Below are 24,803 nucleotides of genomic sequence, written 5' to 3' on the forward strand. Positions count from 1 at the left end.
AATAACAATGAAAATAATTGCTGGACATTCATTGGTGGCACATGCCTTGAACCCCAGCACTCCGGAGGCAGAGGCAGAGATAGGCGGATCTCTATGAGTTCCAAGCCAGCCTGGTCTACAGAGCAAGTTCCAAGACAGCCAGCATTGTTACACAGAGAGACCCTGTCTCAAAAGGGGAGGGGGTCTCTGGTGATATAGAACAGTGGTCGAGTTTGTGTTAGGATGGGAGTGGCACTAATTTCAAACAAAACAAATTCTGGGTTTTATTTACATATTTTTCAGATTTATGTGTATGAATGTTTTGTCTGCATGTAGGTATATGAACCATATGCATGCCTGATGCCTTCAGAGGAAGGCAGAGGGGGTCAGATCTCCTGGAATTGGGGTTGTGAGCCACCATGTGGGTGCTGGGAAAAGAACCCAAGTCCTCTGCAAGAACAAGAAATACTCTTAACTGCTGAGCCATCTCTCAGCCCCAAATTGTGTTTAAAACTTATTTTTAGCTGGCAGCAGTGGCGCATGCCTTTAGTCCCAGCACTCAGGAATCAGAGGCAGGCGATCTCTGTGAGTTTGAGGCCACCCTGGTCTACAGAATGAGTTCCAGGACAACCTCCAAAGCAATACAGAGAAACTCTGTCTCAAAAAAAGACTTATTTTTTTCTTTTTTGGTTTTTCGAGACAGGGTTTCTCTGTGTAGCTTTGGAGCCTGCCCTGGAACTCATTCTGTAGACCAGGCTGGCCTCGAACTCACAGAGATCCACCTGCCTCTGCCTCCCGAGTGCTGGGATTAAAGGCGTGTGCTAGCAACGCCAGCTAAGACTTATTTTTAAGTGTGTGTGTGTGTGTGTGTGTGTGTGTGTGTGTGTGTGTGTGTGTGTGTGTACACATATGTGGGTGGGTGTGTACATATGTGGGTGGGTGTCTAAGGGGATATCAGATGGTTGTGAGCTACCTGATATAGGTGCCATAACTGCATGAATGCATTCATCTTCACCTTTGAATCATTTCTCTAGCTTCTGTTTCCTTGATTTTTTGTTTGTTTTTGTTTTTGAGACAGGGTTTCTCTGTAGCTTTGGAGCCGATCCTGGAACTCTGTAGACCAGCCTGGCCTCAAAGTCACAGATAACTGCCCGCCTCCGCCTCCGCCTCCGCCCTCGCCTCCGCCTCCGCCTCCGCCTCCGCCTCAAGTGCTGGGTTTTGAAGCTGGGTGTGGTAGCCCACACCTGTAGTCCCAGCACTCCTGAGGCAGAGGCAGGCAGATGTCTGTGAACTCCAGTCCAGCTTGGTTTACTTTACAAAACAAGTTCCAGGAGAGTCAGGATTGTTACACAGAGAAACACTGCCTCAAGAAAGAGAAAAAGCAAAACAATATAGAAACCAAGGACCCACATGAAAGGAGGGAACTGACTCCAAAAAGTTGTTTTCTGACCTTCACACATACTCTGTAACAAGTACACCCCCCACATACAAAAATGTAAATTTTAGTTTTTGTTTGTATGAATTTTTTGCTTGCATGCATATCTGCACATCACATTCATCTAGTGAGTGCTGTTGGAGTCCAGTAAAGGGTATGAGATCCCTGGGGACTGAATTTACAGACAGTTGTGAGCTGCCATGTGGGTGCTGAGAATCAAACCTGGGTCTTCTGGAAGAGCAGCCAGTGCTCTTATCCAATGAGTCATCCCTTCAGCCCTGTAAAATATTTTCAAAAAACAAAAATAAAGCCAGAAGTGTGGTGGTGTACGCTTTTAATCCCAGCACTCAGAAGGCATGAGGCCTACATTGTGAGTTCCAGGACAGCCAGAATTACAAAAAGATACCATATCCCCCCAAATAAATACATAAATGAATGAGTAAATAAATAAATGACACACACAGAGGAGGGGAGACTGTTTAATAGGCTGATATACACACACATACATATATCATTTTTTTCTGAGACAGGGTTTCTCTGTATTGCTTTGGAGCCTGTCCTGGCTATATATCATTTTTAAAAATCATAATGATATTCAATCTTGTACATTTAAGGAATTCCTGCAAAACCTTTTGTTTTGTTTTGTTTTTTGAGACAGGGTTTCTCTGTGTTGTTTTGGAGGCTGTTCTCCAACTTGCTCTATAAAGTAGGCTGGTCTCAAACTCACAGAGATCTGCTTGCCTCTGCCTCAGGAGTGTGCCACCAAATTTGTGTGCAAATTTGTGTGCAAAACAATTTTCAAAGGACAGCAATCCCAAGATAAAAATGGTCAGAGGATATTATCAGGCAGTGTCCTAGTTTCCTTTCTACACATGACAATGAGAACTTCTAAAGGAAAAGGGTATGTCTGGCTTACATTTACAGGTTACACTCCATCATAGCAGTGAAGTCAAGGCAGCTGGGATTGGAGGCAGTGAAACCAACTGTCAAAAGCATAAAGAGAGTGAACACTTAATATTGATGATACAATGTATTAATGCAGGTGTTCACCTTGGGGTTTCTCTCTTCTTTTTTTAAGATTTATTTATTTATTTATTTATTGCCAGGAGGTAATGGCACACGCCTTTAGTCCCAGCACTCGGGAGACAGAGGCAGGAGGATCCCTGTGAGTTCGAAGCCAGCCTGTTCTACAGAGTGAGTTCCAGGACAGTTTCCAAACAAAAGCAACAGAGAGAAACACTGTCTCGAAAAAAAAAAACAAAAAAGATTTATTTTGTAATTATGTATGCACTGTTCTGTCTGCATGTATCCCTGCAGGCCAGAAGAGGGCACCAGATCTCAATACAGATGACTGTGAGCCACCATATGGTTGCTGGGAATTGAACTCAGGACCTTTGGAAAGGCAGCTACTTCTCTTAACCTTTCAGTTATCTCTTCATCACCTCTCTTTCTTTTTTAAATACAGTTTGGCATCCAAATCTAGGGAACAGTGACACCCAGAATGGGCTGTGTATTCCCACATCAATTAATGCACTGAAAACAATCCCCCAGACATGCCTACAGGCCAACCTGAACTAGATAGTCCCTCATTGGTAACTCCCTTCCCATGTGACTCTAGATTGTGTCAAGGTGACAATACTAATCATTGCAGGCACTTTTAGAAAAGACAAAACCCCCAACAACAATCATGTACGACAGGTTGTTCCAATTAGATGAACAGACAAATGTACTTTATACAAACCACTAGCCGGGCGTTGGTGGTGCACGCCTTTAATCCCAGCACTCGGGAGGCAGAGGCAGGTGGATTTCTTTTGAGTTCGAGACCAGCCTGGTCTACAAGAGTTAGTTCCAGGACAGCCTCCAAAGCCTCAGAGAAACCCAGTCTCGGAAAAAAAAAACAAAAACAAACAAACAAAAAACCACAAACCACTTAATGCCTATTTGTCTGGAGAGTCTATATAAGCTAGAAAATTCTCAAAGAGATCAGCAAGATCCAGAATGGAGGAGGGGACACTACTTCAAGAAAACAAAAGTTTCTCTCTTTTTTTGTTTTTTTTCAAGACAGGGTTTCTCTGTGTAGCTTTGGAACCCATCCTGGCACTCACTCTGGAGACCAGGCTGGCCTTGAACTCACAGAGATCCTCCTGCCTCTCCCTCCCAAGTGCTGGGATTAAAGGCGTGCACCACCAACGCCCGGTGTAAACAAAAGTTTCTATGTAAAAGAAACACTGTCTTGCCAGGAAATGGTGGTGGCCTACGCCTTCAATCCCATCACCCAGGAAGCAGAGACCAGCAGATCTCTGTGAGTTCCCATGGTCTACAGAGAAAAGAGAGTGAGGAGGAGGGAAAGGAAGGAAGAAGGAATGTCTCTATGTTGACAACCATTACAGAACACTAGCCTGTGCTAGAGTCTTCCTTGATTTTCAGTTGGTAAACTTCTTCAACCACATTATAGAAGGTCCCTTTATTTCTTTATTCTTACTTATGTGTATGTGTAGGTAGGTACATGCCGAGTGAGTACAGATGCCCTCAGAGGCCAGAGAAGGGCATCAGACCCCCTGGGGCAGAGTTACAGGTGGTTGTGAGCTGCATGTGGGTGCTGGGAACCCAACTCAAGTCCTCTGGATAAGGACCAAGTGCTCTTAACCTCTGAACCATCTCTCCAGCTCCTAAAAGGACTCCTTTTCTTATATTTTTGGTTGTGAGCCTAGCCTTTAACGGCTGAGCCAACTTTCCAGCCCAAGGACACCTTTTCTTACCCCAGTCCCAGTACTTTTTCCTCCTACCTCAGTGGGATGAGGGTCAGGAGTTCAAGGTCTCAGAGAAAAACTGAGCCTGCCCACATAATTCAGCCATCTGAGATTAGTGCCTTACCCAGTTTTTGTCAAAGCAGCTTCTTACTGCAGAGGGCAGTGGTTAATGCAGAAACCCAATAACTGACTAAAAAAAAAAAAAGGATGGTGGTGGTGTGCTTGGCCCTAAATGGGACACAGTTATATCATCCCCTCCAAGACTCAGGGAACATCAAGGAAGAAGAGGCAGATGGAACAGGAGAGCCAGATGATGGGGAGATGTATATCAAAAAGATGTCTCCTAAACATGAATGACATTGCCACTGCACTCATAACTGAATGTGGTTATGAAGTTGTGCATAGGACTGCCACAAGACCAAGCTCTTCAGCATTTCATCATGAATGGGGGAAAGGCCCAGGAGGCCCCATTACTTCTTTTAGGTAATGTATGGTTTGAATGGAAGAAGGTGTAATTTTCTTCACTGGTATAGACACTGATAAGTTGCCCTTGCTTTAGCAAATACTGTTCTACTCATGCTCAGGAAAGAACTCTAGTCTCAGTAGGCCATACATGAAAAGAAGACATGGGCCACGAAGTGCTGGCGCACGCCTTTAAACCCAACACTTCAGACGCAGAGGCAGGTGGATCTCTGTAGACCTGCCTGCTCTACAATGAGTGCCAAGACAGCCAAAGATACACAGAGAAAGCCTAGCTCAGTAAAACAAATTTAAAACAGTAGCAAGTAGTGACAATGTATGGCCATGTTACCCTGAACGGCCTAATCTGGTTTGATCTTGGAAGCAGAACAGTTCAGACCTGTTCAGTACTTACATGGGCCTGGGCCCACCTGTAAATTCTAATTCTCTGCTATTGTATCCAGTCTGTGCCAAAAAGAAACAAGACAAAAAAAACCAGTGAAGTATAATACATTGTATCTGCTTAAAAAAAAAAAATCTCGGGGCTGGAGAGATGGGTCAGCAGTTAAAAACATTGGCTGCTTTTCCAGAGGACCTGGGTTCAATTCATAGTACCCATATGGTGGCTCACAGCTGTCTGTACCCTCAGTTCCAGGGGACCTGACACCTCACATACAAGCAGGCAGGCAAAACACCAATGTACAAAAAAAAAAAACCCATAACATTTTAAAAAACAAAAATAGAACCTCAACTACATAGACCTGGTTGTGGTAAATGCAATGTAGTCCTCCATTCTTCAATTTCCTTTTGTTGATTTTTTTGTAACCCAGGGTGTCACAAACTCTGCAATTCTGTCTCAGCCAGTAGGTCCCACTCGTTCACTCGTTTATTATTTCTGACAACTGAACATGTATACACACCTCAAAATTCCAGTGTGTAATTTGGGGCCTTTTGTGTTTCCACGGTACTCTCTGTCTCTGTCTCTCTCTGTCTCTGTCTCTCTCCTCTCTCTCTTCTCCCCCCCCCTCTCTCAAGATAGGATCTCATGTACCCCAGCATAACATTTAACTCCTGTTCCTCTTGCTTTTTCCTAGCCAAGTATTATGAATACAGACGTGCTCAAACGCGCCTGGAGCACTCAGATGTTTTACCATTAAAAAAGTATCGTTTTGTAAATAAACAGAGCTGGGAATAGGGTTGGAGAAAAGGAAGTAAAATCCCATCGCATATTCCCCCGCCCAAGGTGATCTCAACTTTCAAGATCTTTTATCTTCCTCCCAACCTAGATCTTCCAGAGCCACAAGGTAAACATCAGAAAAGCCACTCTAGCCCAATTCAGAGGACTAACTCGTTAGCCTGGGAGGTTCACCCCTCTATCTCTCGGTGGGTTAACGAGTTCAATGCTTGGCCCGTTTCCGTTTAGGGAGGGGTAAGCCCTCCTTCCCTCTCTCTGGGTTCCTTCAGATAGTCCTGCCATTGAGCAGTCCCCCGGTCGGCCCTCATTCTCCTCCCGATACTCCCTCCCCTCGGAGGACTGTACTAATACTCGGGATGCTCCAAAGGTCCGCGAACAGGACGAGAAGAGCTGTGGCCGGATTTTCTGGCCAGGATGAGTCACTTCCGGTCACAGACTCCCTCCTCCGGAAGTAGGACCTGATGTAAACAGCAGAGCCGGGCACCAAAGCCCGGGAGGTCAGAAATTCGTGCCGCAGGCGGCACCAACATCTAGGGCAGGGGTCGGGGAGGGGTGAAGAGCAAGTCGGCAAAAGCGAAGTGCAGCTGGAGCACGATCCAAGGGTTGGTCAGGGTCATGGGGTGGGTGTTTCTGCTAGAGGTCTTGACAGGTGGTGGATGGCTGGGGACAGGCGGCTTGAGTAGGTGCTGTCATGGAAAGGAACATGACTTTTGGGAGAGGGTGAGGCATTTCACTTACGGTTCTTAGTTTGGGCATTTGGATCAGAGATCTAAAAGAGGGCTTTGGAAGCTAGTGCTATTCAGAGTATGGCTCATACAGAGAAGCAAGACCCAGGTATTACACCAGAAAAAGTAGGTTTGAAGTCTTAGAGGATGGGTAGAAGGTGTGTCTGCAGAGAGGTCTTGGAGCGATGGGGTTTGACAAGAGACTGAGGCTTCTAAGACAGGGCGACAGAGAAGCGGTTGAGGTTTCCCTAGGCAGGTTTGGGGGGCGTCATCTGTACTGGGAGAAGGTCTTTAGAGGGTATCTGAGCCTTAGGGCAGGGTCTCCAGGAGATAATGTGGGAACAAAAAGGACAAATTTTAGGGATGAGGAGGTTCATGAGAGTGTCATTGGGTCAGCTCAGTTAGGAGTCGTGGGTAGAGACTACAAGGAATGGAACGTATCCAGTGTGAACAACTTCAAATGTCACGTGAATGCTGGGTGGGGCCTTCAGGAGATAAGTGGAGGGAGTTCCTAGGCTTGCCTTAGTGATCAGCATTATCGATATGAGAGAAGGGTTTGGGGAAAGTGTTGCATGGGGAAGGTGCAAATGAGAGGTCCTGGGGGCAAATAAATAAGAGTTAGAAAGGCTTGAAGAGGGGAGTTCTGTGGGTGATGGGCCATTCATAGCAGTCTCAGAGAGATGCAAGCTACCTTAGCCCTTGTTCTCTTATTTACTGACAGGTGGAGCTGGGTGCAGGTGTGAAGATGAGAAGCTTGTGGAAAGAAATTTGAGGTCATGTCAGGCATTAGAGCCAAGAATGGCTGGGAGTGAGGAGGTATCAAGGGATATCGTCTACCCCATTACTTCCTGATAGGTTCAGTAAGGGTTGGTATTTATGGAAGTTGTGAGTCTATGTCATTGTAGGCCAAGATACATTGTGACTGTGGTCTTGGTTTGAACAGAAACTCTGAGGTATACTACACTTGTTTTTGTTTTTTGCAGTCTGGCAAAGAAAAGTATCAAAATGGGGAGGAATCCTGGAGTGATGGCACACGCCTCTAATCCATTCACTCAGGAGGTGGAGGCTGGAGGACTGCTGGGAATTCAAGGCCAGCCTGTGCTACATAGGGAGTACCAGAACAGCCAGGGATACGTAGCAAGACCCTATCTCAAAACAAAATAGACAAAGTGGTGAGGAAGAAGAAATCGTTTGGGGGACAGAAGTTGTAGGACTTAAGAGAGGACACTCCAGAACTATTATTCTCAATACTGTCACTTTTTGTGCCTAGGGAGACAGTCCTGAACCATGACGCAGCAGCCACTTCGGGGTGTGACCAGCCTACATTTTAACCAAGACCAAAGTAAGCTTGCAATTGTATCTTTGTGGGAAAGATAGGAAACAAGGGTCACAGATAGCTATGAGCCCTAGAATTTTGAGTCAGACAGATTCCTTCCATCCCCAGGCTGCTTTTGCTGTGCCATGGAGACAGGTGTCCGAATCTATAATGTGGAGCCACTGATGGAGAAGGGGCATCTGGGTGAGTGGCTAGAGTGCTGGGACAGCGGGCAGAAGGGCTGATGTGGGCACTGGCATCTAACTCTACTGACACTCTGGTCCCTGTGCAGACCACGAGCAAGTAGGCAGCGTGGGCCTGGTAGAGATGCTGCACCGATCCAACCTGCTGGCCCTGGTGGGCGGTGGTAGCAGCCCCAAGTTCTCAGAGATCTCAGGTAAGTGCTTTCATCCTGTAATTGACCCAGATTCCCCAAATTCCTTACTTCCCACATACACCCTGAGGCACTGGCAGATGAACTTGTCAGCACCTCAGAGTCCCGAGGTGAGGCAGTTTGTAAGTCATGGATCTTACAGCTTGCAATATTTGATCTGTTATTTACTGAAACAGGGTCTCACTGTGTAGACAAAGGTTGATGATACTGGTCTCAAACTCACAGAGTGCTGGGATTAAAAGATGCCCCACCACACCCAGCTTTAATCTTTCATTTTTATTTAGGAAACGTTACTGGAGCTGGAGATGTAGCTCAGTGGTAGACACTTGCCTGGTACGCTCAAGGCCCTTGGTTCTATCCCCAGCACTATAAAAACAGCAAAACCACTTCTTGTCTGTCTCCTATTTGCCATGTGTCTTAACAATGGAGCACTTACTGGGAGCCTAATAGTTATTTTAAGCACTTTACACACAAACACATTAATTTGAGACAAGGTCTTCTGGAGCCAAGTATGACCTTAAATTGATCTTCCACCTCTTAAGTGACTTATCCAAAATCACATAATTAATCGGCTTTTCAAATCTTGGAGCTGTCTCTCCTACACCCTTTTGGCTAGAGCCTCAAGTGCCACTTTGTTTTAAGGTTTTGTCCTTGTTGATTCTACCACAATGTGGCAAGAGTTATCATAGGTGAGCTGCAGAACCCTAAAATTGATTACAAAGTATCCCACAAGTGTGGACTGTATCCTGAAGACAGTAGTTACAGAGGAATGTTGTGGATCTGGGTATAAATCCCTTAGCTGTTCTTGTGCTAAAAGATCCTTGATCACACTCAGCTCATTTGAGCCGTGATTTCCTTATCTCCAAACAAACATAACTGTTCTTGGCGTTTTCTTAGAGATCTTGTCCCCAAGTGTATATGCTGTGTGATGCTCACATTTAATATTTAGTGAAAGGTGTAGCAAGTGGTTGAGGGCCCCTGAGGAGTACAGATGGGCCCTGTGTCACTCAGTCTGCCTCTTACCCTAAACCTTGGTCTTGCCAACCCACCCATCTGCCTGTCAGTGCTGATCTGGGACGATGCCCGAGAAGGCAAGGACTCCAAGGACAAACTGGTGCTGGAGTTCACCTTTACCAAGCCAGTGCTGGCTGTGCGCATGCGCCATGACAAGTGAGCTTGATGAAGACTGGGGTGGGGGGCAGGAGGTTCCCACGGCAAGTAAGCCCGCCCCTCCCCCACTCGGGCAGTTTCCCTTTCCTCATGGCCTTCTATGTTGTGTGTGATGTCTGCAGGATTGTGATTGTGCTGAGGAACCGCATCTATGTATACTCCTTCCCTGACAATCCTCGAAAGCTGTTTGAGTTTGACACTCGGGACAACCCCAAGGGTGAGAGGACCCAGATATCCAGGTGTAAGGATATGAGGCTGTAGAAGAGGCAAAAAGGAGAAGGGACACATACTTAGAAATGCTAGGGGCAAGGTTCTAGACCAGATACAGCCCTTTCAGTCACTACCTTAGCCGTACCCCTAATCCTGCTCCACATGACAAGAGAAAGCACTCATTGAGGACATGGGTAAGTTTACAGCCAGCCATGGGCCTCCAAGGATTTCTTGGCAATTTAGAATCTGTTTAGACCATGGAGGGTGGAGCTTAATGCAGAGCCTAGCCCTGTGAGTTTGCTATGGGTAATACACCACAGAGGGTTACAGTCTGGCACGCACTTGTCCGGCTCTATCCATTCTGAGACTCAGCTTTCCCCTGACCTCTTCACCTGCCCATCCCCACTTCATCCTCACAACTTAGGGCTGTGTGACCTCTGCCCAAGCCTGGAGAAGCAACTGCTTGTGTTTCCTGGCCACAAGTGTGGAAGCCTGCAACTAGTGGTGAGCCTTCCAGTGGGCAAGGGCAAAGAGATGGGCAGACTGCCTCTCCCTTAAGAACTTGTGGTCTCTCTCTTCCAAGCTCAAACTGTCCCCTCCTACTCCAGGATCTGGCAAGTACAAAGCCTGGCACTTCATCAGCTCCATTCACTATCAATGCACATCAGAGTGATGTGGCCTGTGTGTCCCTGAACCAGCCAGGCACCGTGGTAGCCTCAGCCTCCCAAAAGGGTACCCTTATTCGTCTTTTTGACACCCAGTCCAAGGAAAAACTGGTGGAGCTTCGAAGAGGCACTGACCCTGCCACCCTATACTGGTGAGCACAGGATATGTGGGGTAGGGTGGTGGCCTTACAGCACGAGTCATCATGCTGGCCATCATTCCTGGTCTATCTTGCAGCATTAACTTCAGCCATGACTCCTCCTTCCTCTGTGCTTCCAGTGACAAGGGCACTGTCCATATCTTTGCTCTTAAAGACACCCGCCTCAACCGCCGCTCTGCGTGAGTATCCTCACCCAATCCTTTGTTGTCCCAATCCCCCTGGCCATATGCCATACCTGGACTTACCAAATGCTGCTTACAGGCTGGCTCGTGTGGGCAAGGTCGGGCCTATGATTGGGCAGTACGTGGACTCTCAGTGGAGCCTGGCCAGCTTTACTGTGCCTGCTGAGTCAGCATGCATCTGCGCCTTTGGTCGAAATACTTCCAAGAATGTCAATTCTGTAATTGGTGAGTGGCAATAGCCTCCTTGGTTTGTGGCACTACATGGGTCAAGGACTGCAGGTCGGACCTAAAAGAATTTCCCAAAAATGGAGAAAAAAGAAAAAGAAAAAAAAAGAATTTCCCGGTTTTCAGAAGCTGGAGGAAACTTGGAATGTGTGGCTCAACCTCATAATTAGTAAGGGGTGTAGCACTTGGGCAAAAGCCTGGAGTTAGACCATGAGCCATGGTGGGACACCAGAGAGGATTGGAGTCTGTGGCTGGGGCATCTCCTAACCTTTCATAACACCTCAACCCTCCCCAGCCATCTGCGTAGATGGGACCTTCCACAAATATGTCTTCACTCCTGATGGAAACTGCAACAGAGAGGCCTTTGACGTGTACCTTGACATCTGTGACGACGATGACTTTTAAGAGCCCTGGCAGCTGTACTAGGAACCTGCAGTAGCAGATGGCCAAACTGAGTCTTGAGGGTGTTGAACCAGCCAGCAAGCATTAAGGAGGCCTCTCACTCTCCATTCAAGCACAGCTGTGTCTAAATAAACAGCTCACTTCCCCAGAGCACTTTTTGGTGACTGTGCGGAAGGCCATGGACAGTTTCCCTGGGCCACCTAGTCTGGGAAACACTCATAGGGACCCAAAGGGGTTGTCGTAATCCAACCTGGGGATTTAAAAAAGGTTACCAGGAGATAGCGTCTGTGATGTATACGAATAAAGGGCCTTTAAATGGCATTTATGACTTGACCTCAAGGGTGGGGCATACTTTTCCAGGAGCAGTGTGACCTAGGCTCCTGACAGGAAGTGGGATCCAGCTCTGGACTTAACTTCCTATTCTTACTAGTCTATACAGCTTTGAGTCTACGTACAGCTTGCACAGTCCGGCATAGTGCCCCGCCCAGGGGTGAAGAGAAGTTCGAGTTTTGAGCTGCTCGCCGCGTGGCGAACCTTGTTTTCCCGGCAGTCTCTGCTAACATAGTTGGCGGTTTCTGGTCACGTTCTTGTTTGCAGCTGCGCAGTACGCCTAAATTGCTATCGTCCCGCCTAGGCTCTATTTCCCAATGTGCCTCGCGGTGCCGCGAGGGCTCACGGGTGTTGTAGTCTCGCCGCCCTTCGGGCTGGTCCAGCAACCCGCAGGATGTCGGAGGTCCGGCTGCCACCGCTGCGCGCCCTAGACGACTTTGTCTTGGGGTCTGCGCGTCTGGCGGCTCCTGATCCAGGCGATCCACAGCGATGGTGTCACCGCGTCATCAACAATCTCCTCTACTACCAAACTAATTACCTTCTGTGCTTCGGCATCAGTCTCGCTCTGGCCGGGTGAGGGAGGGAGGTAGTGATTGGCTGAAGATACTAGCGGGAAGTAGGGTGGACTTGCGGGTCTTTGAGGATGAGGAGAGGGAGCCTAAGGGGAAATGCTAGGCTGAGAAGGGCGAATTCGGTAGAAAAGGAAGGTCTGAGGGGCATGGATTTGAAGGACGCAGATTTTTGTTATAAGGAGGCCTGGGGGGAGGTGAGAGAAGACCTGGGTAAGAAAAGGGGGGAGGGGGACCCGGATTTAAGGAAGGCCTGATCTGGGGATGTGAGACTAAGAGGTTCAGTGATGTGAGTAATGGCAGAGTAAGGGAGCCCTGGGGGTTTAAGACAGAGGTGGGGGTGAGACAAGGTTTGGAAGGTGAGCCTGTAGAGAACCTACTCATATTGGGGCCCAGAGGGAAGACCCAGTGTTGAGAAGCTGGAGGCTAAAGACAGTCTAGCAGAGGTACTTAGGTAGGGTTGTAAGACTGGGACTGAAAGCAAGGACAGGTTTGTTCAAGCAACTGTGGGAGGGTAGCTCTATATGAAGGTGGAATAGTGGAGGGCCTTTTAAAGGAAATGATACAGAACGTACCTAGTCTGCATAGAGAATATGTGTTGACTGAAGGCCTTGGTGAGGGATCTGCAAGGGTTAAAGTCAAATAGAGGAATGTAGGAGCAGATCTGGGAAAGGTAGAAAGAAACCCTTCAGGGTTAAACCCTTCTAAAGTTAAAAAGCAGAGAAGTGTTGGGAGCCCAGGACCTCTGGCAGGATGTGAGGACCTGATAGGACTGTAGTACAGAGGAGTTGAGAGTTCACAGGAATTCCTGGAGGATGGACTTGGAGACAGGCATGGTGAGCCTATGCTAGGATGCTGATTCTGGATACAAGGAACAAAATTCTTAGGGGGGTCAGGATTGGGTGGATGGTGAGGCTAGCTGAGTGCCCTTGTTCCTGCAGGTACATTCGTCCACTGCACACCCTCCTGAGTGCACTGGTAGTGGTGGTGGCCCTCGGGGTGCTGGTGTGGGCTGCTGAAACCCGTGCAGCTATGCGCCGCTGCCGTCGCAGCCACCCTGCTGCCTGCCTGGCTGCGGTGCTTGCCATTAGCCTCCTCATTCTCTGGGCCGTGGGCGGCGCTTTCACCTTCCTGCTCTGCATCACAGCGCCGGTGCTTTGTGAGTCTCTACTCCCTGGTATAGCTGGGAAAATGGGCAGCTCATGCTTGAACACCAGGCCTGCCCTGCACTGGTTCCTGGGCTAAGGGAACTGGAAACCCTGGAGGACAGACATGCCTCCATTAACTGTCTTCCTTGGCTTTGCTCCCTCTCTTCTGGGAGCATCCCTCTCTTTATTACCTTTTTGTGTCTTCCAGTGTTAAGTGCCTTGAACTGTCCAAGTCCTGATTTATGGGATGTCCTTCCTGGCCACATCCCCCATAGCAGGCTAGCCTGTCTCTGGGTAAATTCCCCATTGTGGGCTGCAAGCTAAGCCCCCTGACCCACTCTTGGTATCGCCTACAGTGATCCTGCTGCATGCTTCACTGCGCCTGAGAAACCTTAAAAACAAGATTGAGAACAAGATCGAGAGCATTGGTCTAAAGCGGACTCCAATGGGACTGCTCCTAGAGGCACTGGGACAGGAGCAGGAAGCTGGATCCTAGGACTGTGGCATCTACACCCTGTATCTAGACCACCCTCAACCCCACCCCCTCCCCATACCGAAGATGGAGCCTTTCCCCAGCCATTAAAATAGGAGTCTAGTGCCCTCTGGCCTGTCCAAAAAATAAAAGACACCTGTGACTGCATACTCCAACCCCAAACTCCGTCATTTCTTGCCCTCCAGCCCCTGTTATCTAGGGACCAAAGTCTTCCTCAGTACAGCCTTGAAACTGGGTTTTTAAACCAGAGCATATCCATTGTCAATCTCAAAACTGGACCCAGAGATACTCCCCTAACCCAAATCTGAGACTCACTGGTCTTCCCTACTTCGAAGCTAGGACTTGGGGCAGGACACTCTCAAATCATGAGCTCTAAGGATTTTTCAAACCCTATCCGGCTTGGAACCCAGGTTAAGACATGGCCAAATCTTGAGCTTAAGTCCCAATTGTACTCAGCCCTGACCCCATTGAACCCTTGCACCTAGGTGACCCTAACCCTCAGCAAACCCAATAGCCTCCTTCCAACTCTGTTTAGAGGTTTTCTCCCTCCCCCACAATATTTCCAGTATTAAGGACCAAGGTGTGGGGCTGACTAGCGATAGCCCCAACTTGGAATGGAGCACATATATTAGTGTTCCTGCAACAATAAAGCCGTTGAATGCCAAGCTAGTTTGCCCTCCTGTGTGAAGTTCTTTTACTTTTCAATGAACAACCCCGTGGCTGTCTTCAGTTCTGCTGGACCATACCTGACCAGGTTTAAGTATATGTGCTGAAAGGGTGACTACTGTGGTCTTCAAACCTGCTGCCTCTGAATTAGCATTAAAACACAGGGATGCAGAAATGTGTGCTATCATTTTAGGTATTCTCTTGTAAGTGGGCTTGGATGGAAGTGCAAGCAGGCAAAGAAGCTGCCCATCTCACAAAGCAAGTGAAGTCAACACATGCTAGCTGAACATAGTGATACCAGCAATCCCATCACTGAGGAGGCTGAGGCAGGAGGACTATGTGTTATGGCCAGCCCTGGCTACATACAATCTAGCTCAAGAAAACAAAATACTTGGGACTTTTGTAAGCTATTTCTGGTGTTTTTTCTTGCCATAATTTTTTTTTCTGACTGGGCATGGTTGTACATGCCCTTTACTTCAGACCAGGTGGATCTCTGAGTTTGAGGCTAGCCTGGTCTACAAAGTAAGTTCCATGCCAGCCGGGACTACACAGTGAGTCCCTGTCCTGTCTCATAAATATATACATATGATCTGGTCTTAACTAAATGTGTGGGTTCCTGAGGTGAAGCAGACAAAGAAGCAATCCACAGGTTCAGTTTATACATTTATTATAGAAATCCCCTTCCAGTGTGAATAGTGTCTTGGGCCCAGATCCACTGGTACAAAAAAAAATTTAACACCAGGTAAAGGGGGTAGGGGAACCCCCAGCTCCAGAAAGTCACAGACAATATAGAAAACACAGCTTATGTGGATTTGTTTAAAAAGTGGTAAATAGAAGGAAACCAAGGAGGACATGATGTGGCCTGTGGCCCATGGCCAGATGTCACCTGAGGGTTTTGCTGGCATCTACCAATTGCCAGTTTTAACCACTGCAGCATCCCAGGATGCAACATACTCAAATGGCTCTGCTTCTTGACATCCTCTTGTATAGCCTCCTGATTGGGGAAGGTCAGCACAGAGGCCATGGACAGAGACAGAGACAATAGCTCCTTCAGATACCCCACCTAGACTTCCATCCTTCCAAACGTGGACAGGAGCCCATCTGTCTGAGAACTCTAGTGGGAGGAGGCAAGGAGTTCTGTTCACAGCAGTCTCTTAACCCCCCCCCCCCGAGACTCTATATGGGCCATTTCATTGAGGCGGGGAGGTGGTTCCTGAATGGAACAGGCTGGGCATAGGGTCAGGAATGAACCCAACCAGGAATGAGCTCACAGTTTCCCTTTTATAAAACACCTAGTGTTGGGCAAAGACGGAATACTAAATCACAACTGTAAACAGAAATGGAGGAAGGGGCAGAGTCCACCATTATCCCCCTCTTTGAAGCTAGCTGGGGCCCTTCAGTCCCCCAGCACAGGATGAGAAGAGAAGCAGGGGTATCGGACATCCTCCTGGGCCCAAAAGAAGCCAGGCGTCCTGTGAGATCAAGCAGCTGTCCCTCAGGACCAAGAGCAACCACATCCCAGGGCTCAGCGAGGTCGACCGTGTGCTCCCCAGACCAACATGGGGCTTATCAGGAAGGGTCAGACCAATGTCCCTGGGGTCTGGGAATCAGAACTGGAAGACTGCTCCCCCTCTAGCGTCAGGTCACTTAAACGAGCGCTCAGCTCCGGGGGATACAGGAAGTCCGTGTAGTATCTTTAGAAAGGACAGCAGGAATCCAATAAACAGGGAAGATAAAGAGAGGAAAAGACAGACAGGACACACACAGAGAGAGGAAAAGAGGTTGTTAAAGAGGTGGAGACAGGCACAGGACAGCACCTTCAGGCTCTTAAGCATGGGGTATGGAGCTTGGGGAAAAAAAAGCCAGGGAACACACATGCCCCTTCCTCCCAGCACCCTGACTTCAAGGCTCACTGCCAGATGTCGCCTACTAGGGAGAACAGAAAAATCCTTCTAAAGCTTGGGAAAGAACTCCTGTTACCAACATCCAAGACCCCCCTCACCAGGACCCCAAGGACTAATACAGGTTATGTCTGATACAGTGACCCCATGCCAAGACTACATACAGCTAGTTTCCTTGTGGTCCCACTCATCAGCTATTTTGACAAAGTGCTCCCTGGTCAGGATACCTTCAGCATCTGAATCAATACCCTACCCATCAGTAAAAGCACCCCCATACCTGCCGGAGACAGGGGGTGCTGTGAAACTCCTCGAGTGCGGGAGCGGTGCCTGGCTGGGAGGACCGTATAGTGCCTGGCCCACCTCATAGCAGCGGGCATGGAGGAAGGGTGCATGTGTTGGGCCCACATGTGGAAGCATAGGCCGGCGCTGAGGCCCCATGGCCAGTCCTGAATTCCGGATGTACCAGTCCCGGAGCCCCTCCAGGGCAAGGTTCTTATGGCCACCTCGCTCACCAGCTGGAGGTAGCCGAGTGGGTGGTGGCATCCAGAGTAATGGGTTTGGATGTACCTCCAGACCCTCCACAGCTTCTGTGGGCAGGCCACAGGGCTTGGAACGGATGGCACGGGTGTTGGGGTCTTTGCTGCGGAGAAGGGGGCTGCTACCGTCGGCTGTATATATGGGTGGAGGACCAGGGAGCATGGCAAGGAGCCCATCTCTGCGGGAAAGGGGTCCTGGAACTTCAGGAGCAGGAAGCAGATCCCCCCAACCTGCCCCACCAGCACCACGGGATAAGCCCCGGTCCAATGAATAGTCCAAGAGGAAGTCTCCACACACAGGTGGGAGCCGGGGGGGCCCACGGGATGCAGGGGCAGCTGAGCTAGGCCGGGCAGCCCGAGGAGGGTCTGGGGGGCCAGCAGTGCGGGAGGAGAAGGCAGGGACTGGTTGGGGGCGCTCATACAGCACCTCACTGCTCTTGCAGACTGGAGGACCAGCAGCAGGGGGAGGCAGGGGGGCAGGTGGAGATCCAGCTCCCCCGGCAGCTGCTCGGTCCACCAGCAGGGCCTCGGAGCTATTGCTTCGGCGGGTGCGAGCTACGAAGAGCGAAGCCCGATCCGAAGCAGGGTCAGGCCGAGGAAAGCCCATCTGGGAGTCCTGACTACCCGACCACTGGCGAGAATGGAGGCCTTCAGGTCTGGAGAACAGAGGTGCGGTAACAAGAGCAGGGTCAGAAACAGAAGACAAATGATAAGTGCCCCGACTGCCCCATCTCTTTCTGAGACTTCACTAATTTCTAAAATAGGACCAGGATTAGAAGTTGTGTACATATAGCTGCTAAGTAGTGCATGTAAAGGGCCACTGAGATTTGATCCCAGACAGGGAAGCCAGAAGGAAATGTATACCAGGATAGGGCAGCAAGTGCTTAGGGTGATGTAAATGCTTCTGGAATGGGAAGGAAGCACTAGCTAAGGAATGACACACACAAGCACTCTTCTGTTACCTGTAGCTCCTGTTCTGCTAGGCTAGCCTTTCTGCCTCCTGAAGGACCTAGCTCCTGAAGGAAGCCCTATGCCTTATGACTGGACCTAAAGGCTTTCTGAACTCTAAGCCACCATGTCTATGAACCATCCACAAACAATCATCCCACCATGCACAGAATGGATGCCCCATGAAGACGGGGATTCTGTTCACAGTGTGGGAAAAGTAGGCATCTAAGTATTTAAGAAACATTATGGTACAGTGCTTTGAGGCTGAGATTCAAAAACATTTGCATGGGTTCAAAAGTCAGAACTTCGGTTTACTCACAAGCTACTTAATTAACCTTTCTGTGCCTCAGTTTCCACGCCTATAAAATGCAAATAACAGCGCCTCCTCAGAGGGCTCTTAGGATGATAAAGGAGCTGCTATCCACAGCAAATGCTACCAATTATCAGCACACAGTAGGCAGTTGATACATGCTACCCAACATGCACTGTTCCTGTCTCTTTCAAAGGCAGATATTACACTCACTTCACAAATGAGGAAGGAAAGATTCAGAGAAAGAAAATGACTTATCCAAAAACAAAACCCCACAGGAAAAACCCATATTCAATCTTTCATGCCTCTGCCTCCGATTCCCACTCCAACTTCTATCCACCTTGCAAAGCCCAGCTGCCCATGTCCCACATCTGTTGGTAACTTCTATTCAACATCTACAATTACAACTAAAGGTTTCCTCCTCTGACACTCAGACCCACCCTCAAGAGTCCCCTTACTTGCAGAGCCGGGGGCCAGTGCCCCGGGTGAGGACAGGGGTGGCAGGCACACTTCGCCCCTCAAAACTGGAGGCACTCCTGGGCAGCGAGCGTGTGGGGCTAGACAGAGATGGCAGGCCCACATCGGGACCCAGGTTAGAAACTGCACCCACCAGTAGACCCTCCTGCCAACCCAGGCGCAGGATCCCACTCCTAGTCCCAGGAAAGGAGAAAGAGGTTCCTCTTTACCTGGTGGGGCTGGCCACAGAGTTGCGCCGGCTCTTCAGGTCCCCATAAATATCTGATGGGGGAGGTTTCCATGGGGCTCGCCGCTCAGGGCTCCCCCCGGATGCTGCCCGAAACTGGTCCCAGGCCTTTGGTGGTGAGGGGCGCTCGGTTAGAGAGAAGCAGCTATGAGGATCCTCTGGGTAGAAGGGAGAATAGGGTAGAATTCAATGAGAGAGGGCCAGGAAAGGGCAGGGCAGGTTTAAAGGGGAGGGGTATGTGAAGCCTAAGAGATAAAGTGAGGCAAATGTAGAGGCTGCTCTGTAGGGTCTAAGGCAGAGGAGGCAGTGACTGGGAAAGCTAAGGACACATGGGAACATGGGGTATGGCTAGAGAGGAGCTAAAGGAGGAGGGGCTGAACAGAACAGGATACTCTGAGAGGACACAGGGGTGGGGGTAAGGGTGGGGGTGGGGGGCTGAGCTCAGGTTGTTGGGATAGTTCTCACCATTATCATGGCTGGCCCCTGACTCTGAGAGGGAGCTGCTCTCCGAGTGCAGAACTACATCCTCTACAGGTGAGAAAGGAAAAGTAGCCCATCACTCCAAGGTCTGGGTTCCATCCCGTCACACCACCAGACAGGCAGGCACCTCTGTGTAGTCTGCCTCCTGACTCTGATGCCTCCATCTTTGCTAGACACAGACCTATAATCCCAGCTACCCAGGCTTCATGAAGCAGGGTGTGAGTGTGTGAGTGTGTGTGTGTGTGTGTGTGTGTGTGTGTGTGTGTGTGTGTGTGTGTGAAGTTCAAGAACTATCTGGACTATGGAATGAATTCAAGACCAACCTGGGCAACTTACCAAAACCCTGTCTCAAAGTAAAAAGTAAAAACAAAACAACAACAACAAGAAAAAAAAAACAAAACAAAGGAGTCAAGCAGTGGTGGTGCACCCCTATAATCCCAGCAAAGGCAGATAAATCTCTGTGAGTTCGAGACCAGCCTGGTCTACACAGAGAAACCCTGTCTCAAACAAACAAACAAAACAAGCGGATGGAGTGATGGCTCAATGGTTAAGAACGCTTGCTACCCTTATAGAGGACCTGAGTTCAGTTCCCACACCAGGCACCTCACAACAGTCTATAACTCCAGTTCCAAGGGTTCCAAAGTCACTGGCCTCCAGGAGCACCTGTATGTATGTCTTAAACATAAACTCACACAGGAACACATACATGTAAATAAAAATGAATAAATTCTTTTTTAAAAAAAGCCAGTCGATGGTGGCTTTTTAATCCTAGCACTTAAGAGGCAGAAGTAGGCAGATCTCAGTGAGTTCAAGGCCAGCTTGGTCTACAAAGCACAGCCAGAGCTGTTACACAGAGAAATCCTGTATCAAAAAACCAAAATAAATAAAACAAATAAAAAAGAGGACTGGGGGTGTATTGCTATGGCAGGATGCTTACCTAGAATGCTAAGAAGCCTAGGTTCAACCCGACAATGCATAAAAGTATCTACCTTTACCTGAGTTCAAGACCACCTTGAGCTTGAGTATTTATCTTCCTGTTGCCTACTGTTTAAGTCCTCTCTTAACCTCAAGTCAGGTTATTACAATTCTCCTTGATGGGTAAATCCCTTAAGTCCTGTTCACATCTCTGCCTTCAACAGCTGCTCAGCCACTCCACCACTCCCTTATGCATTAGCCACAGTCCATTCTCAGGCCCATTGTTCACTCACTGGAGAGATGTGGGACCTGGCTTACCTTGGCTGAGCTGAGCAAGGCGTGTGCCCAGGCAGACACCCTGAGCACTGACTAGTGCTCCTGCAGATAGGGGCAGTTGCTGGAGCACTGGGAGGCCAAGGCGGGCCCTGAAGTCCCTGAGCTGCTCCTCCAGTTCATGCAGCCTCCGAAGCGCATCAACCTGCACCTGGCGCCGCCGCCGCCTCTGTTCTCCACTAAGGTCAGGGGCCAGGGCCAGGCGACGGGCAGCAGCTGCAATCTGCTGCTGGACTGACACCTCACGTTCCAGGGCCTCAAGAGCCAGTTCCTGCACAACCCAAAAGGGGTGGAATAAAGCCGGGCAGTGGTGGTGCACACCTTTAGTCCCAGCACTCGGGAGGCAGAGTCAAGCAGATCTCTGTGAGTTCAAGACCACCCTGGTCTACAAGAGCGAGTTCCAGAACAGCCCCCAAAGCCACAGAGAAACCCTGTCTCAAAAAAACAAAAAAAGGGGTGGTGGTGGTGGTGGAATAGAACTAAATAATAGAAATGACTACCCATAGTAGCAGGAAGTTGACAGAGCCCATTTACACTGGAAGCCAGGCCTATTCTTCCTGGGGGAGTATGTTTGCCGAGGGAAGGAGCTTATTCATCCTCAAGGGACAGGATGAAAAGGTAGGTGGGCCTGTGCATCTTCTAAAGATAGGAAGCTTGTCTTGACTGAGTCAGGGTCCAATACTGCATGGGGAACTTACCTGTTCAAACTCTTTCCCTCCTTAGCTCCTCCCACTCCTGGTCATAACCCTCATTCTGCCCTGGCTTGCCCCTGCCCCTCACTAGCACCATCTTGCTTCCCACACCCAACTGCTTACCTCAGCAGGACACAAGGAGTGGTGTGCTGGATTTGGGTGTGGTGGAGGGTAGGCACGTGCTGCAGGGGGCCTCCGGCGTACCAACTGAGGACGTTCACCAGGCTCCAGTGGGCACTCAGGGGGCAGCTGGCCAGTCAGCTCCTACAGGGAATGGGGACAGAGACTACAAAGTTTAGTTGGAGAGATGACATAAAGTAGTAAGAGTGCAAGAAACGAAACCTCCCACAGAGTCTAGCCCTGCTCAAGACTCCACAGGTATTAGGTCTCCTCCTCTCAAGATCTCTACCACCAGGATAGGAAGTGTGGACTCTAAGTCCCTTGGTGGCCCCCCAAAATTCTCTGGGCCATTGGGCAAACGAATCTTGGAAATCTGGAGTCCAGAGTTCTTAGTTTTTATAATTATAAAAAGCCCAGTCTATTTATGCTACATATATAATAAAGGGGCTGAATCTTTTCAATCCCATTTGAGAGAGAGAGAGAGAGAGAGAGAGAGAGAGAGAGAGAGAGAGTGTGTGTGTGTGTGTGTGTGTGTGTGTACGTGTGTACGTGTGCATGCATGTGTTCAAGTGTGGCCAATCTTGGATGTTGTCCATCAGGATATTACTTACTTTTTTTTTAGACAAGGTCTCTTTCTCTCTGGCTTGGGACCTGCTGATTAGGCTAGCCTGGCTGGTTAGCAAGTCCCAGGGAAGCCATCTGGCCTCCACTTCTCCAGCACTAGGATTGCAAGTGCCGGCCACCACACCAGGCTATTCTTTTTTCCATAGGTTCTGCGTGTCGAACTCAGGCCCTTACGCTTACATGGCCAACTGAGCTAACTCCCCAGCCCCTGAACCCTATTATTCATTCAGGAAAAGTCTGTGGACACTCACATTAAGAAGGGTTAAACCAGAGCTATTGTCAGGTGTGGTGGATCACGCCTTTAATTCCAGTTCCTGGGAGACTGAAGCATAAGCCAGAGACTACCCTAGGCTACAGTGTGAATTTTAGGCCAGCCTGGGCTACAGAGTGAGACCGTCTCAGAAAACAGATGAATAGATGGATAGATGGGCTAGTGGAGGAAACGGGAAAATAACTAATCCCTCGTCAGTTCAGGATGGACTCTGTTGCCCACTTTTGGAAACAGTTTTCACTTTTGGGGGGTTGGGGAGGTTTTTAATTATTCATAAGTGACTATGGGTCTGCATCAGCATAGCTCATTGATTCTGTGACCTCTAAGTCAAACTTTGAGGACACACAGGGTGAAACGAAAACTCCTAACTCCCAGACAAGTGGCTAGGCACCCATCACTGCACTGTCTGCCTAGGCACCCTGGCTCCTCACCCCCTCCTGCCTGATAGCCCTGGGGCCATGCCCTCACCGCCTCCTGCAGACACACTTTCCTAAGCTCTTGAAGCTTCAGGCTCAGGGCCTCTTGGAGGGCCCGCTGGCGGTCAAGCAACCCTCGAAGACGCTCTGACTTCACCTGGGGGGCAGCCTCTCCAAACAGGGCAGCTGCACAGGGAGAGCAAAGGTCAGGACAGCTAGGACATTCTGGGACAACTGTGGGGCCAGGGTCCAACCCTTCCCAAGCAGGCACATGGAGACTCCGCACAGGGAGGGGGCAGCAGGAAGTGGACACAACCACTGACCTGGAGCATTGAAGGTAGGAGAGCTGATCAGCTGACCTTTGACTTCCATCCTTGTACTGTCTGGAGGCTGTGGCTGATGGCTGGACAAAGCCTGGCAGTGATGCAGCACAGGGGCATTAAGGAGGCATTGCCCATGACACCCCCAAGACCCTATCCCAGTCTCATTTCCCATGTTCCAGCTAGGAATAAAAAGTGCCCTGGGCCCCACCGGCCTACCTGGCCTGCTCGATCAGATTCTGTGTCAATGTCTGGACCCACTTGGCCTGGTACCTTGGTTCCCTTCCCATTGAGTGCTAACACAGTAAGTGGGAAGCTGGGCAGACTTACAACGCCTCCTCAGAGGCCCATAGGCCACAGCCAGGAGTCTCACCTAGGGAGAGAATTAATGGTACAGTTTCAATTGAGTATAACAACAGCGAGCACTTATTCAGCCTTGGGTGCCTGGAACAGTTACCTGCTATGTCACAATGAATCTTTGAACCCCCTCAGGCAGGAGCTCCATCATTAATTACCTTTCCTTTTGAGATGAGGGGTGGAAAGCACAAAGAGGTGAAACAATTGCCCAGTAAAGGGCATAGTGTAGGACAACCTCTCTGGTCCTATGCAGTCCCTCAAGACTTAATTATACCAGTAGCTCCAGCATCCCAAACACTGTTGCGCACAGCAAGAGGTCCACAAATGTATGCCAGCTGGCTGAACAAGTGACTAGTGAATAAATTGCAAGATAGCTAAGCCAGGTATCAAGGCAGAGCTCGCTCCATACTTGTCCTAATTCCACCTATTGCTCTGATGCAGCAAGGAGTGCCCTCGACCTCAGAGTCCCTCTAGCCCCTCTTCCCTCCCACCCTGCTGAGAAGCGCCATTCACAGCCGTAGATAACACATTATCTGCCTCTTTTTCTGTCCCCAGAAGCCCTGAATGACCATGGAGCCTGCTTTGACTAGCTGCCAGCTCTCCTTCTGCTTCTCTGGAGTTTGCTCTCTCCCTCCCACATCCTGCTCAGTCCCCAGCTGGGCAACCAAGTGACATCACCTCCTACCACCTGTCTTAACCTCCAAGGCAGGTGACTGGGTAGGCCTAAGAGAGCCAGCAAAGTTCCCATTGTAACCTACCTGGAAATTCACAGCTTGTCATGATGTGGTAGAGGAGACCCAGACAACCAAGGAAGCCTGGCTATAAGCTCCTTCCCCATTTTCACACTGTGGGGCATAATCAAACTGTTTATAAGGTACCCCCAGTTTCTCTGTAGTCTTCCTGACTGTCCACAGGGCTTGTATCCGCCCCTCAAAGGACTCATGTACTATCCTTAATGTCAATGGTGAGACAGTCCCAAAGGCCTTTCCTACAAATCCAGAAAGAATGCCCACGCAGAGGTTCTCCCAAGCCCACCCACTCGAGGGTCAGCGCTTCAGCGGGACTGACAGAGTTTCTCTGATGTCCCATCTCAGTTTCCTCTGGCACTCAGCTCCTACTTTCCTGGGACCCATTTTAGTTTGGAAAACTTTCCCAAGGCCCACTTGAACCCTCCTCCACCTCAACAGAAAGCCAACTCCCCCGCCCCTGGGTTCATTCACCCTGTTCACCATCAGTCTCGAGCTCCACATCAGGGTAACCCAATCCTCCCTTCTTCAGAAAAGCACGGCATCCTGGAAGTCAACACAGGGTCCAGACAGGAACCCCGACTCCACCCTGTCAGCCTGACCTCAGGGACATAGCTAGGGCATGAGTCACTGGGTCACTGGGCAGGCTAGACACGGGTCA

General features: G+C 49.4%; 3 protein-coding genes and 1 long non-coding RNA gene across 8 annotated transcripts; 2 read left to right on the top strand and 2 right to left on the bottom strand.

Annotated features, from left to right (window-relative positions):
• Positions 1 to 1,271: 1,271 nt before the first annotated feature.
• On the bottom strand, positions 1,272 to 11,870 carry LOC118239427. Of its 2 annotated transcripts, none has more exons than XR_004771487.1 (3): positions 11,720 to 11,870; positions 10,701 to 10,923; positions 1,272 to 1,692 (listed from the first exon to the last, which is right to left on the bottom strand). It is a non-coding gene; the product is annotated as an uncharacterized LOC118239427 (long non-coding RNA). The 2 variants fall into 2 exon arrangements; XR_004771488.1 differs by lacking the exon at positions 1,272 to 1,692 and adding an exon at positions 9,410 to 9,677.
• On the top strand, positions 6,177 to 11,597 carry Wdr45 (WD repeat domain 45). 4 transcript variants are annotated; one of them, XM_027433240.2, is made up of 12 exons: positions 6,287 to 6,420; positions 7,265 to 7,359; positions 7,814 to 7,885; positions 7,988 to 8,062; positions 8,151 to 8,255; positions 9,317 to 9,422; positions 9,545 to 9,639; positions 10,057 to 10,136; positions 10,241 to 10,449; positions 10,533 to 10,634; positions 10,717 to 10,862; positions 11,158 to 11,597. In XM_027433240.2, the coding sequence occupies exons 3-12, from the start codon at positions 7,831 to 7,833 to the stop codon at positions 11,265 to 11,267; spliced, it is 1,083 nt and encodes a 360-aa protein (XP_027289041.1). In that variant the 5' UTR covers positions 6,287 to 6,420; positions 7,265 to 7,359; positions 7,814 to 7,830; the 3' UTR covers positions 11,268 to 11,597. The 4 variants fall into 4 exon arrangements, with proteins under 4 accessions (XP_027289043.1, XP_027289038.1, XP_027289041.1 ...); XM_027433242.2 differs by lacking the exon at positions 7,265 to 7,359 and having other exon boundaries at positions 6,177 to 6,315; XM_027433237.2 differs by lacking the exon at positions 7,265 to 7,359 and having other exon boundaries at positions 6,286 to 6,420.
• Positions 11,871 to 11,936: 66 nt separating the features above from the next.
• On the top strand, positions 11,937 to 14,473 carry Praf2 (PRA1 domain family member 2). The gene is made up of 3 exons (XM_027433243.2): positions 11,937 to 12,167; positions 13,105 to 13,322; positions 13,668 to 14,473. The coding sequence occupies exons 1-3, from the start codon at positions 11,989 to 11,991 to the stop codon at positions 13,805 to 13,807; spliced, it is 537 nt and encodes a 178-aa protein (XP_027289044.1). The 5' UTR covers positions 11,937 to 11,988; the 3' UTR covers positions 13,808 to 14,473.
• Positions 14,474 to 15,120: 647 nt separating this feature from the next.
• On the bottom strand, positions 15,121 to 24,606 carry Ccdc120 (coiled-coil domain containing 120). The gene is given in 11 exon segments (XM_027433281.2): positions 15,121 to 17,563; positions 18,624 to 18,722; positions 18,852 to 19,026; positions 19,334 to 19,396; positions 20,582 to 20,867; positions 21,412 to 21,552; positions 22,772 to 22,905; positions 23,043 to 23,133; positions 23,259 to 23,308; positions 23,311 to 23,412; positions 24,155 to 24,606. Coding segments are annotated over 10 exon segments (2,001 nt in total). The 5' UTR covers positions 23,330 to 23,412; positions 24,155 to 24,606; the 3' UTR covers positions 15,121 to 16,620.
• Positions 24,607 to 24,803: the final 197 nt, after the last annotated feature.

This window comes from Cricetulus griseus, chromosome X (assembly GCF_003668045.3).
Source record: "Cricetulus griseus strain 17A/GY chromosome X, alternate assembly CriGri-PICRH-1.0, whole genome shotgun sequence".
In the NCBI taxonomy this organism is placed as follows: domain Eukaryota; kingdom Metazoa; phylum Chordata; class Mammalia; order Rodentia; family Cricetidae; genus Cricetulus; species Cricetulus griseus.